This window comes from Stigmatopora nigra, chromosome 3 (genome assembly GCF_051989575.1).
Source record: "Stigmatopora nigra isolate UIUO_SnigA chromosome 3, RoL_Snig_1.1, whole genome shotgun sequence".
Classification (NCBI taxonomy): Eukaryota; Metazoa; Chordata; class Actinopteri; order Syngnathiformes; family Syngnathidae; genus Stigmatopora; species Stigmatopora nigra.
In genome coordinates, this window is record NC_135510.1 from 13,426,003 (window position 1) to 13,440,950 (window position 14,948).

The following is a 14,948-nucleotide window of genomic DNA, read 5'->3' on the forward strand; positions in this document are numbered from 1 at the left end:
GGTCGCATTGGATTTTTAAGCAGGATCTTTCAAGTGCTTTCCGTTCAGTGAAAATAACATCTATGGTTGTTATTTACAAGCAACAAAATCCATCATATGGCCCTGCCAGCTGGAGCAAAATCCGTTGATGCCTTTTCCAAGTGCTCTATTCCCACAACAGATTGGGGACAGAGGGGAAAAAAGTGAGCATTTTCTGATACCTTGACACAAAAAAATGGAACAGAAAATAGAAGAAAAAAAGTATCAGTTCATCAAAATATTTTAATTGTTTCAAAGAACTTTTTAACACACACAGAAAATAATGGGGACATTGTTACAGTACTAGATCTTTTTTTAAATAATGGTCAGAGAATTAGGAATAGTCAAATAGGAAATACTTGATATAAGAATTAATTAGGACACTGATGAAAATTGAACTCTAATAGGCAATCGGCTCATTTAATAAAATTAAATAGGGCAACTACTGTCTAAATGCAAAATATTAGCTACACCCAAAAGAATATACAGTACAATGGATAATACTGAAGTTGTATAAAACACACTTTTAAACAAATGTCCTGATCATACAATTCATACACAATAGTGTTTATAATGCTAGATAACGGGAATGCACCTTATTGAGTTCAAAAGGACTGATAAATAGTGTTGTGGGATAACTGTACGTGTTCTGCATCCTATTGAGTTCAAAAGGACTGATTTTAGCCATGATTTGACTGTGTTTTTCCCTGACCACATTTTCCAGAAAATATGTATTCATTGGTTTTCTAAATAAACATAATTTTAGCTTAAACATCACAATTAGAAAAAAAAATATTTACTCCAAAAATGACAAACATGATCTTTAGGAATGTTGAGAAACTCAGCCTGCAAATGTTTTACCCTAAACATGTGAATCAAGATGTTTTTTTTGGTATAAATTAAATGTATAGCAAAGTAATGTAAATTAATAGCGTGTGGAATTGGTTGATGAAAGCAGAAGACTAATGTACAGTGATGGAAGCCAGAAGCTGCGTTGCATCATCTCTGACTTGTAGTTTGAGAGGGCAGGGGAAGTGATTTGCTCCCCGGCAACTGTCAGCTTTTCCTCTTGTTCGTCCGCACTGATGATGATGACGATGGTAGTCAGACAAGGCATGAGCACAGCTGGTCCGCTCCCGGCCGCCGCTGAGCTAACCCTGCTTCTGCTTCTTGAGGTAACGAGCACGCTGGGACAAAGCCATTCCCATCACGTGTGTGCTGAGAATGCTGGCAGGGAGCAGAGCTGTACTCACCCAGCCCTGCAGAGAGAAATTACACGGTCAGCTGGTGGCATTTACAAATAACAAATTAACATTCATAAATGATTTTCAAACCCAGAGGAACAACTGGCACTACAAAGGTGCTTTTGTAAAAGAAAATGAAGGCCAATTGTTATCAAATGTTACCAAGACTGTCAAATGTATTTAATCTTTCCACATGCCTGTTAAGACATTTGTTTTGCCTACAATTAAGCTTCTCTTGGAGGACGACTGGATCGCATCTGTGCCTTAAGCTTTTCTGTGGGCATTTATTTATTTATTTTGACCCCGATCAACAACAGGTGCCAAGTGACAAATTCAGCAGATTTTGAATAAACATGGTCACAATCGTGTGATTAGAAATCAAACCGATGACGTGGATTTCAGAGGTTTAAATCATGTAAAAGAAATAGCAAAAGATGGCAAACCAGGTATACTTTTGCGACATAGTGTTAAATTGGGCTATTATAAGTGCCAGCTCTATACTCAGTTTGTTTAAAATGTTACATTGCACAAAAAACACAACATTTAATCATGCAAGACGAAACAAAAAATGCTTGGAGCAAAAACAAGATCAGATTTTGTTTCAGTACTCCACAGTTATGTGAGAAGAAGTGCTTTAGTTTGTAGCATCACCGAGAAGATAAGAAGATCGGATCGGGCGCAAAAAAACAACAACATTGGGACATCCATGGTCCATAATAAAATTTGTAATTGGCTGTAACTGTCTCACCAGACCGAGAGCAGGGGTGCCGCAGTGTTTTAAAATATGAATTGTTACTTTCAAAAAAGACACCACGTACCATGATAGCATGAGGCAGGTAACCATTTGTTTGCGTCTGAAGGCCTACAGTGTTAAGCTCTGCAGCAACGTAGCGCTCCGGGCTCGGCTTGCTCAGTGTGGGCCTCCGGATTTTGCTCAGCTTAGTTGCCACGAAAAATGGCAGCACACTCTGAAAAAAAGGTGATTTTTGAGGTTATATAAATCTGTCTGACTTCAAATGTGTTTTTGTTTTAAATCACCTCAATTAGAAAGCTATTAAGCCACAGCAATCGTCACAAGTTAACTGATTCATTTGTTAAATGTATTCACAATAATGCAGACTTGTTGAGGCTGTACCTGGATGATGACCCCTTTGCTCTTGTACTCAGCTTGCAACCCTCTTGAAAAGAAGTCCACAAATGCCTGGAAAATCCATAACGGTCATTCAAGAATTCGTAACGTCAATGGTGAATACGACATACTACATATATACATATATATATATATATATATATATACATATATATATATATACATATACATATATACATATACATATACATATATACATATACATATATACATATACATATATACATATACATATATACATATACATATATACATATACATATATACATATACATATATACATATATACATATACATATATACATATACATATACATATACATATACATATACATATACATATACATATATATATATATATATACATATACATATATATATATACATATATATATACATTGTCTATACTAAGACAAACGCAAACTTGTTTTCTACTAAAGCTGAAAGTGTGTGCCCTGTACTCACTTGAATCAATTTGATGCCAAAGCATGCACAGTATCACACATCAATACTAAATCAGTAACCACACACTGTATAGTGAACAGAACAACATGTTGCAAATCACAGATATCTAAGCTCGGTAAAGTGTATTCCTTTTGAAGTGTATCCTCGTGTTCTTTCTATTTCTTTTAAAGAAAACCCGGTTTTACATATCCTGCATTATCCTGATGAATCATTCTATATGAGATAACAACCTGTAATTGTGCTTCTTTGTTACTAAATCCAAATAAATAATCTCTTCACCTTGGATGCAGAGTAGATAGTGAGCAGAGGAACAGGATACATCCCACTGGCAGATGAAATGTTAAGAATGGCACCTTTCTTCCTAAAATCAAATAACAGATGACTCAGCGTGAGGAAATGTTATTTGATTCTAGATTAAAACAATAAAATCAGTGATGTAATTGATGGCATTTGGAAACTACCTAAATGCACAGAATTGAGCAAACTAAGGCTACACAGTTGCTTTTAGTGGTTTGGATATAATGTATTCTGATACAATTTTTGCTAAAAATTGTTGGCTCTGGCATTAGAATCTAAAAAAAAAAAAAAAAGAACTCACCTTTCAGCCATTTGAGGCAAAACAAGTCGTGTCATCTAGTAAAAAGATGGAGAGCAACAAAAACAAAATGTCAAGTCATTCCAGAATCCAAATGTATGGTAACAAGGGCATTAGTATCCCAAAAAAATCAGTGAAAAAAAGGGTGACAAACTAAGAAATTAGGCAGATGAAGAATTTTACAGAGATGAAAAACTAAGAGCTCCAATCTTGCCTTATGCAATGCCATCATATAAGTGTCACAGGACTGTTTGTTTGGGCTTGAATTTGTCCGGACTTTTAAATGTCGTCTCCTGTTTGATTTCACATGAGCATGGATATGGCCACCCTTTGTTTCGATATCTTCACATTAATTCAACAACCCCAGATATCTAAATCCGGTATTAATGTCAAAACTGTGGTTTTAAAAGAATGTTTGCATTTCGGCATGACACATTCCTTAAAAATGACTACTTTTTGAAGTGATGAATGATGAAAACACTGGCCTCACCTCCTGCCTAGAGTTAGGTGGGATAGAAACTGGCACTCTGGCAACCGAAGCTGAATGAATGTTTGAGTTTGGATTGCACTTGTGTGTATGTGACCTTGTTATCAGCAGACACTACATTGGTGGCATTCTGTGCTCCAATGCGTGTCATTATAGCTGTATTAGTTTTGACACTGAAGCGCTCACCTGGCACACTGATGTTATGTTGATATTCACCAATGAGTCAATGAACTGAAACAAGGACAAATAGCATGAGATTAGATTCGTGCATTTGCAGAATACAGTATGTGGAAATTGGTAAAATGATAAATTGGCACCATAGAGAACACATTGAAAGTTTTTTTTTCTTTAGAGTTTGGATAAAAGTTCACTTCCATGACATGAATCATTCATAAGCCACTAGAAAACTAGTGCATAAATCACTGACTTACATTATCCAGATTGGGGACACTGAGGAAGAACTCTGGATAAGAATAGGATATCCCAACATTGTTCACTGTCGACAAAAAAAAGTGTTATTCCCCAATGTAGCCTGTAGGGGTCAGCAAAAGTCAAGGAAAATTGCGAATATTTCCTTTGAACGAAATGTAAATGTAAAGGATAAATGCAACTATGGAGATTTTAATCTAAAATGGCCAATGATGAATATCGATGGAGATAAGGTCGCTACTTACCTAATACTCCAATCTCCAGTCCTGCAAGTCCATCTTCGATCTTGGAGTAAATATTAACTGAACTGAAGTCTGCTGCAATGGTTTTTGTCTCCACACCACATTTGCTCCCTGTATGTATACATACAATGTTCATCATTATAAAGTATCACTTGCATTTTTAAGACAATCTAGTGCAGGGTTCTCCATAGGCAGAAATCAAAGGCTGCTGTGAGTTCTGGTTTTAGTTTCAACTTGTTTCTGATAAAGCAATTATCACCTGACTGCAATCAGTTATTAAGGATCGGATTCGTTAAAAAAAGTGCCACTTTATGTTCCAAATGGCTATGGCCATTTGCCAGTGCCACTTTAAAGACCTGGAATGAAATCCTGCACCCAATGCGGCCCTTAGTGGAATAGTTTTGGAGACCTCTGATCTAGTTTATCCAAACATCTGACTAAATAGGGTATGAAGAACAATAAAAGTAAGCTAGACATCAGCAGAAATTTTGGCCAAAGAGAGGCATAATAAGACTTCATAATCTCCAGGGAAATCCTTCCTCTAATACTTTAGTACAGGCAGATAAAAAAATATATACCAATTTCTTTGGAAACTTCATCCAGCTTCTCTTGAGACCGACTTATCAGCACTATGGAAAAACCTCTACGCGCCAACTAAAAAAGTACAACAGAAGAATGAAAAGCCCTGTTAGTTGGGCAATCATGAGTGTGCTAATGCACAGTACGAGGAGAGTGTGCATGCACTCTACTGTCTAACTAATAACCTCCAGAAAAATACAAATAAAATTGGGCTCTAAAGATAAATAGACAATGACCCAAATGCATAGCAATCCATTTTCAAGACAATGATTTCACAGATTACATTTCTAATAGTAGGACTTCAAAGTCAATAATAACATGAAGAATGAGAAGTGCTGACTTGACAAGCCTTAAAGGTTGTAATAATGTAACATAGTGTGTGCTTTTGTGTTTGTCTACCTCCTCTGCGTAGGATTTGCCAATCCCATCTGTAGCTCCTGTCACAACTAAGCAGAAAAAAATACCATTTAAAAAGTTAACATTTGAATCAAGGACACAAAGAGAGAAAATACACTCATTTCTCATCAAGACTGTTCTTAGTTAAGATTAAGCACTGAAAAACCGACAATTTAACACAAGACATGTTGCTCAGCATGTTTCAGGCTGGAAAATAAACATTATTTTGTCAATGTTGGCAGATATTTACATTATCTTGAGCATCAATTCAATTCCATGGCTTGAATGCGTTCAGGGTAAAAATAGACACAATTACAAGGAGAATTGGTTTCCCCCCTTTTTTTTGGCTATTATATAATTCATTTCCCGGGTTTAGGGTTTCATCCTTGGTTTTCCCATTCCCAAGTTCAACTGTATGAATAAACCACATTTATGAATGGCTCAAGTTCTGTTACATAATGAAACTGTCGGCTTCAGTCAGGCAAACTATGTGAATGAGGGAGGCTGTAGATAACCGGTTCCTACGCCTCACTGCATATCCTGAAATGCACTGCATGCGAAACTCAATTTTTTTTTTTTTTATAAATTGTGAAATATATTTGTATTCTTATATTTAGTCTTGCACCCTTTTCACTATGATGTATTAAAAGTTACTAGAATAGAATTTAACTTACACCTATTGGTTAAAATATGCACTACACCTTTTGCACTCCACCTCCTTCATTTGTATTAACGCCTCCCATTTTTATGACTTGTCTTATCTCTAATAAAACCACCGTTGAAGCAGGTTTTTGGCGGGAGATAGTTTAGAGGAGCTTGGAGAGTAGTCACACTCTCGGGGCTCAGGATGGTCCACTCCCCCGCCTCTGCAGACGCGGCCTTCAACTTTCATTCCATCTGCCTCAGTGTGTGTTCCAGTGTTCGAGTTTATTTAAGTGTTGGCCAGTAGCCCCAACATAAATAAATAAAAGGAACAGATATGCTTCCATTCTTAGACACATACAAACAGATGAAAGGAGACCAGCTATTGATCTTAAAAGCTTCTCCAACAGAAAGAATAATGTCCGTTAAGTAGATCGATGGTTATATTAAAGCAAACAATGTCACAAAACAGTTTTGATAACCATTTGGCAATTTGCTGGCGGAATTTCAGAAAAGCTAGAAACAGACTTCTACATTAGCACTATTTAAGTGCAAAATGTAGGTCACTGCTATTTTCTCATTTAAAGTCTATTTTATTCTTCATTCAATTATTCTATTCTCTGTTTACGGCTCGCTCAAATCCTTCTCCGTCTCTCTGAGCAGTGGACAGATGGATTTTTAAAGGCCTCTAATCTAATCACAGTCTCTTAATTCATTTTTAATTCAATGACAAATGGCTGTGAAATAATTCTAATCTGACACCATGTTCTAAATATAGTCTGTATTTACTGTAGTAAATAAATAAGAGACCACAAGTGCACTGTGCAACACGGCGCATGACATAGCTCCATTATGTAAGAGGAACCACACAACTACGTAGTCTAAACGACATAGAAGCAGTTTCGGGCACATATATTCATAAAATACTTCTAAATGATATGATTTGAATAAGGCCAGCAACAAATAATAGAAATCAGGTAAGATTGTCAAGGAAACCTAAAATGTGTACATAACAATAGGAAATTCTTATCATCCTCGTTAAATAGATTTTGTTTTAAACAAATAAATATTGGACAATATTGCTGTACCTTTGAAAAAATATAATAAGACAAATCAATTAGTTTGCGGAAGAAATAGAAGGACTGAGCAGAAGGTAGTGGATAAGGGCCAGAGAAAAGCAGAGACACAGAGTTGGGACAGGGAAGCAGTGTGTACCGCCACACCAGCTGCATCAGAGAAAACAATGTCATGGTGACCAGCAGTCCCATTGGCATCAATAGCATAAGTGTGGGCATTTTAGGCTGCACCTAGAAACACAGGCGTCTATTATTACTGTGAACAGAGGTCCATAATAGATTAGAATGGCAGAAATCGCAACAGACAAAAACATGCCATGGTATTGCTTAACTATTAACAAATTGCAAAGGTGCCAACTACTCCGGAATTCCAGGAAATTACCTGGAAATGCAACGCAAACTTCGAAATTCCGGAGAACCTGCCTAAACTCCAGGAACAAAACAAAATTCTCACTTAAATGTATCTTTGGAGGAACCATTTCAGAGGAGTTCCAAATTTACAAATTAAATGCCTAGCCCTGACCCCCAACCCTAAACTTGAACTCAAATCGTAACCCCAAATTCTAACCCTACCTTCTAACCATAACCCCAAATTCTAATTCTACCAATAACCGTAACCCTACATTCTAACGCTAACCCTACATTCTAACGCCAACCCTACATTATAAAGCTAGCCCTACATTTGAACACGAACACTACATTTTAATTCTAACAATAACCCTAAACTCTAACCCCAAACCTACATTTGCACCCTAAAATCTAACATAGCCCTAAATTCTAACCCAGACCCAACATTCTAACCCTAAAATCTAACCCTACATTCTATCCCTAACCCTAAATACCAACACTAACCCTAAAATCTAACTCGACATTCTATACCTAACCCTAAATTCTAACTATAACTCAAACCCTACATTCTATCCCTAACCCTAAATTCCAACACAAACCCTAAAATCTAACCCTACATTCTATCCCTAATCCTAAATTCCAACCCTAACCCTAAAATCTAACCCTACATTCTATACCTAACCCTACATTCTATACCTAACCCTAAATTCTAACTATAACTTAAACCCTACATTCTAACTCCAACTGAGTGGTTCTTAACGTTGTTGGAGCTACCAAACCCCATCAATTTCATCTATGCATTCACCAAATCCTACTTTAGTTAGATTACTTTAATTAAATTTTGAAAGGAAACATTTGGGATTGTCATTCTAAAAATCAAAGATCAAATAAAAAGCCAGTGCCATCTTATTACACTAACTACGCATTTTGCGTCTGTATCTCAAATATATACATAAAAGTTAAAAAAAAAGAAGAAGAAGAAGAAGAAGAGTTATGTATAAACACCTACCGGCCCATTTGCCAAGTTTCGTGGGTGATACCAGCAGCCCATTGCCTAGCACCCACACTTTAAAGCCGGCAAGCAGGCGGTACACGGAACACAATGACAGCCAGGCCGCGGTCACAACGCCGAGCCAATACAGCGGCTTCTCCAGGGCTGGAAGAACACCATCTTCAATGGAAAACATCTCTGCCTCCAAAAGCACTGCTTTTCTTTCCTGAAAAAAAAACGATGTGTGTCTTCCTTAAATTGACACTACAATAAAGGATAAAACAAAGTGCAAAAGCACGTATACCGGTGAGTTGATGGCACTTCCGCGTTTGTCGTAATGATTTAAGGGCGATTAGAAAAAACAATCTGTGATTGGCTATTTTCTTCTTCTGCTATATTGTCACTCGATGACCAAAAAAAAAAAAAAAAAAATATTTGAACAAGACTGCCACCTACTGCTTATCACGGCTACCTTCGCCAAATAGTGTCGTAGTCAATGGAGACGCACTACATTTGTCAAACGTTAGGAATATTATGGATGCGAAAAAAACATATAATAAAATATATTGACCCTCTAATGTATTGTTGGAGATCATTTGTTTACTGGCCACTTTTGCATAAAATACCATGTTAAATACAGTCGTGATCAAGATGAATGAAAAATGTAATTAGTGGATGGTGAGTGTGAGCATTGTGACAAGAAACTTGTTGTATAATTATGATTTAAGTTTAAACTAGGCCTGATGCATTACCATTAGCGAGGAGGTAAACTCTAACTTCGCAACAATATGTATTTTTGTTTTATTCATTCATCTGTTTCTGAATCGCTGAATTGAATTGAATAGTATTGAATTGAATCCTTTTATTCAATTCAATTAAGCGACAAGGGTTGCAGGGGGTGCTGGAGCCTATCTCAGCTGACTTAGGTCACCAGGCGAAGGGACGAGGAGGCGCAGAATCATTCACACTCACACTCAGCCCATCATGAAATGAAAAGAAAACATGAATTCTTAGTAATAACCAATATTGTTTTAGTAATATTGATGTGCCATTAACATTTCAACGGTAGATACAATTACTAAATAAGAATTGAATTGAGCTCATCTCAATCCGATCGCAGAATAAAAATGATAAGAAGGGTGTGAACTTCAATGACTATTATCATTCATTGTGTTCAAAATTGCGTATCCTGCAATACTAGTAATAATGATAATAACAATAATATATTGTCCATTCTTTAATTCTGTATCGCTTGTGAAATATACATCTGCGAATAGAACTGTGAGTACACTGACAAACATTATATACTAAGCAGCCAAGTAGATCAGACAGCATGGGTCTATAATGTGACCAAGAGCATTATATAAGAACATAGCTTCTAAAAATAGAACTGCAGCAATGGTAATCAGGAGTTTCACTTGTTTGCCTCTGAACTTTCAAAGGAAACCTATTCAAAAGAAACCTGAATGAAATTAAGATTCAAGGGGCATTTACTTGTAGGCACAGTCTATGAGAGCAACTGTATGGTTCTAATGCAAGTGAATGTGACTGATAAATCTTAGCTCTCCTTTCTTAACGCATTCTCATCATAGTCTCTATTTAAAATGACGTCCATCACCATAAACGGTAGCGAATAAGTGTGATAAAACTGAACTCATTCAACTTTACATCGGGAAAACTATATTGATAAGTCTTATTTGTTATGTGATTCTTGTTTTTTTCTCAAAGTCCAATAAATAAAACACAATGTCTAAAAGCTTTTTGAATCCATTTATTTCTTTTTGAGTGTTCCATGCAGTTTTAATCCATTGTGCGACTGAAATTATCATGCAAAATAGTACTCTGAACTTTATTTGCGGTTTTATAAAGAATACATACAATGTAAATACCATTTGAAAGTTTCAATTGAACAATTACAATAACTAATCATTAAAATTACATAATTAGAGAAAAAGGAAAAATTGTGAAAGAAAGAAAGAGCGAGAACAAGAGAGGTAGGAAGGAAAGAATAAAGATAGAAACATTACGGGCTTCATAATCTTGTTGTATTCTGAGATTTCCTTTGTAAACTATGATTAAATCTTTGTACAACATTTCCAATAAAAAAATATTTGCATTAAACGTCTTCTTTTTCTTTTAATACCACAAATATATGACAAAAAAGGAAAGCAAATATTATTCATGTCACTCATAAAGCGATAATAAAGTAAATAAAGGAGAAACTTTGGTCAATATTATTTTTCTATACCTGGGATATAACTTTTATTGTGCTTCTCAGCCCAACATAAGTATACTTACCTTACGAGGTACTTCTATTTTATTACTGCAAGGGAAGTTTTTTAATTTTTGTGCTTGACTATTTTGTTCTATTTACTTAATGACCATCTGTCTGACAAGGATAAAAACAATCACAATGTAAGTCCAGCAACTCTACAACAAAATCTTAAATTTATTTTACGTCTATTGACCATGTAATGACTCTGGCAATGTAAGGGTGGTCTTCATCCTTTGAAAAGTTAAAACCGTTTTTAAATGAAGATTTTTTTCTACCTTTTACATCTATTAAAATCCAATAGATTTGAGAGGTAAAAAATCTTAAGGAGTTGATCATTAAATCCTACATTCAGTGTGTATGAGATGAAATGCAACTACAACATACACACGTATACCTCATCTTGTTGTAATATTAAATTTCGTGCAAAATAGAAATATCAAATACTGTTTCCCTGAAGTGATACTCTCAAGTACCAATGAGTAAACTTGAGTTTTTTGCTTCTGCCTTGACAAGTGATTTTGTTATTTTCCATACCAATGTTGAGTGACTATTAAGGATATGTGTTTTCTAAAACCTGCACAGGAGGTATATAGATTGTTGAAAATTAAATTTCTTTCAAAGTAACTTCAGGGGGGATATGTGAAATATATTTGTATTCTTATATTTAGTTTTGCACCCTTTTCACTATGATGTATTAAAAGTTACTAGAATAGAATTTAACTTACACATAATGGTTAAAATGTGCACTACACCTTTTGCTCTCCACCTCCTTCATTTGTATTAACGCCTCCCATTTTTATGACTTGTCTTATCTTTAATAAAACCACCGTTGAAGCAGCTTTTCGGCGGGAGATAGCTTAGAGGAGCTTGGAGAGTAGTCACACTCTTGGGCCTCAAGATGGTCCACTCCCCCGCCTCTGCAGACGCGGCCTTCAACTTTCATTGAATCTGCCTCAGTGTGTGTTCCAGTGTTCGAGTTTATTTAAGTGTTGGCCAGTAGCCCCAACAGATACATAGCTGTTTCATTTTAAATATTAATGTGATTTTTCAACAACAACTGTTAGCCATATTTTGACTGGAGACTACAAATGTGATGTCCTTAGATCATCTGAGGATCCAGAGGTGGGTGTTGTATCAGCCATCATCTGCAAATCTGTGTGAGACAACCTGTTTGACAAAGTAAAACACAGTGTTTTAGCATCAAACATGTTTCACTAACACAACTCAAAAAATAAATATTCACAACATAGTAAAGAGTATGCTTTGAAGATTTTGTTTACCAATTTATTACATTTACATGAATTTGTAACAAAAAATACTGTCCCAGACTCTGTTTTTTCCCTTCTTGAGTTAAGAGCCTGGGCGTCACATCTGGAATTGTTTAGGGTAGTTTCACAAGGACTGAGACAAAGAGAAATTAATGACCGTTTGTCTATCTTGATGAATTGTAAGATAGTTGAAACAAAAATAGAAACATTACAGTGACCACTGCGTAATAATGACATCCCTGCACATCTTATTATTAGTATATTAGTATCTGTCTCACATTTGGTCATCTATCAAGTTAGACTAAAGCACAAATGATAAATTCATATGATTGTGTACAATTTGTGGGTTAAACATTGAAAAGACGTAAACACAAAAAACTCATTTAACATTTGAAAAATACAACAAAATGTCCCGAAAAAGTACTGCCGACTCTTAAAACTGGGAGCATTGGCGCCATTTTGGCTCTGGAAGTTGTATGATGGGTTGACTGAAAGATAGAGTCATTGCAACAGAGGTATGTTTTATGCTGGTGTGCTGACATGCTTAGAAACGTGGTTCACATCCTCCACAAATGCTTTTTGGGGTAAGGGCTTCCCACCTTGACATATGCACAGCAAGCCCAGACCGCAAAAAGATTCGTGATGGACAATTTGCAGATCCATGACTCCCCATTTTATTTTCTGCATCATCATCGTCGTCATCATGATCATCACCATCATCGTCATCGTCATCATGATCATCATCATCATTATCATCATCATGATCATCAAGATAATCATGATATTCATGATAATCATGATCATCATTATGATCATCATTATGATCATCATTATGATCATCATTATGATCATCATTATGATCATCATCATCATCATGATAATCATGATCATCATTATGATCATCATCATCATCATCATCATCACCGTCATCCTCATCACATCACCATCCTCATTCTCATCATCATCATCCTCATCGATCATTCATATCATATTTGTGTTTTTAATGAAATTCGATCTACACTGCTTTTCAGCAACACTGTGGTTACTTAAAAAAAATAGTTGTGGACTTTTCGGGAGCAGATGAGGCTTCCCTGCATTTCCAATTGTCACCGACCAAAAAAAAAAAAAAAGGCTGAAGAAAGCAGTACCTAGTATTAGCAGACCGTCTTAGGCACCTTATATTCTACTTAACGACTTAAGACAAATGTTTTGTCTTTCGTGCAGTTTTGCCTGGTTATTGTGTTCAGGTTATCGTCTTTACTCAAATGTGAGGTCGTGAACCCAACCAACGTCCCGTGTTTAAATGGAAGGGTGTATTTGGGGCCCCACCCTCAGTCACTGTTTCCACTGAAGCCGTTCAAGTCTTTTCATGCGAGGACGCGTCTTCCAGCCAGCCGGTCACGATCCAACCCCTCTACCCGCTACACCCCCCCCTCCTCCCCCATCTGTCTCGAGCTCAACGGAGCCAGACGCCACTGACGCAGCACACGGCGTGCTCACTTTCAGCAGTCACGACACAAGTCTCATCGTGCACAAAAGGAGAAAAAACTGCAAATAAGGACTCAAATGTCATTATCGAGCTCTATTTAAGGCGGTGAGCTGCTTTTTATTTGACTATTTGCTTTACTTCACGCCCAAAATGCCTCACAAAGACGAGCGGTCTTTCTGGCCATATTTGAATCGGTAAAAATAAACAAAAATGATTAAACATTAAATGAAGACCCCATAAATGCATTTCGTGAAACATGGAAGTGCATTGAATGATTCCGTAATGCAGAGAGTGGTGTATGATACAGACATTGTGGAAACGAGCATTTCAGCACCACAATAGGGGACAGTTCCCCACTCGTGTGAAAAAGAAATGTACAAAGCAATAATAGCTATAATAATTTGAGTAATGCTCCGCAATTAAATTGCCAATGCACCCAAAAAAATCATCCTATTTAATGGGCTAACAAAGATCTCCATAAAACGTCACATTCACTTAGCTGCACGAAATGACATGAATCAAAACTACACGAATGATGCAAAATCTACCAGGAGGATGCAAGATAGAAGAGAAAGCGTCCCACAATACTCACCATGCAAGACTGAGGAGTGTCGCCAAGCCAAGACAAAAATACAAAATACAAAATAAAGCTGCTCTCTGCTTTAAAATGTTCTCATGCTTTTCGGTTCTTCCTACTGTGCACACACTGTACTATTGAATGGTGTGCCTTTTATAGGAGTGATGCCCCCTATCTATTTCTGGATCACGATCCAACCCTGTGTCTATTTTTAGCATGCGCGTGATGAAAAAAAAAGAGGAAGAAGAAAAAAAAAAAGAAAAGCTCGCAGAGGTTCCTTGGAGGAATTTCGTGCGTGCAGCCTTCATCACCCCCGCCCCTTTACCCTCATCACCCCCATCCTACACTGTCCATCGTGCATGTTTAATGCTCGTGCACAGAGATGTCTCCTTAAAACAATATGTGGAAATATGTTTCTGATTTTCTACAGATTCAAGATATATGCATGGTATATCTTTCATTATAATCAAAATGTGCTTATAAAAGAAATCCCCATAGAAAGATACAAATGCATACGATTAATCATTCAAATCCCCATATTCCCTGTTATTTGACTTAACAACATCATACAAATGAAAACCACTTCCTCCTCTCATAACTGCGTCAATATTGACGTCAGGTGGAGAATCTCCCACTTGGATGATGAACGTAAGAGCATCCATGCACAGGTTGTAGCA

At 36.5% G+C, this 14,948-nt stretch overlaps 1 protein-coding gene and 1 long non-coding RNA gene across 3 annotated transcripts; both read right to left on the reverse strand.

Moving 5' to 3' along the window:
* Positions 1–241: 241 nt before the first annotated feature.
* On the reverse strand, positions 242–9,061 carry hsd17b12b (hydroxysteroid (17-beta) dehydrogenase 12b). 2 transcript variants are annotated; one of them, XM_077713641.1, is made up of 12 exons: positions 8,967–9,061; positions 8,681–8,888; positions 5,609–5,655; positions 5,209–5,284; positions 4,634–4,741; positions 4,391–4,455; positions 4,146–4,190; positions 3,476–3,510; positions 3,157–3,238; positions 2,398–2,463; positions 2,081–2,230; positions 242–1,277 (listed from the first exon to the last, which is right to left on the reverse strand). In XM_077713641.1, exons 2-12 carry the CDS (start codon positions 8,856–8,858, stop codon positions 1,170–1,172), a joined length of 960 nt encoding a protein of 319 aa, XP_077569767.1. In that variant the 5' UTR covers positions 8,859–8,888; positions 8,967–9,061; the 3' UTR covers positions 242–1,169. The 2 variants fall into 2 exon arrangements, with proteins under 2 accessions (XP_077569767.1, XP_077569768.1); XM_077713642.1 differs by lacking the exon at positions 8,967–9,061 and having other exon boundaries at positions 8,681–8,960.
* A 1,352-nt stretch (positions 9,062–10,413) lies between these two features.
* Positions 10,414–14,618, reverse strand: LOC144194837 (uncharacterized). The gene is made up of 2 exons (XR_013326000.1): positions 14,287–14,618; positions 10,414–12,104 (listed from the first exon to the last, which is right to left on the reverse strand). It is a non-coding gene; the product is annotated as an uncharacterized LOC144194837 (long non-coding RNA).
* Positions 14,619–14,948: the final 330 nt, after the last annotated feature.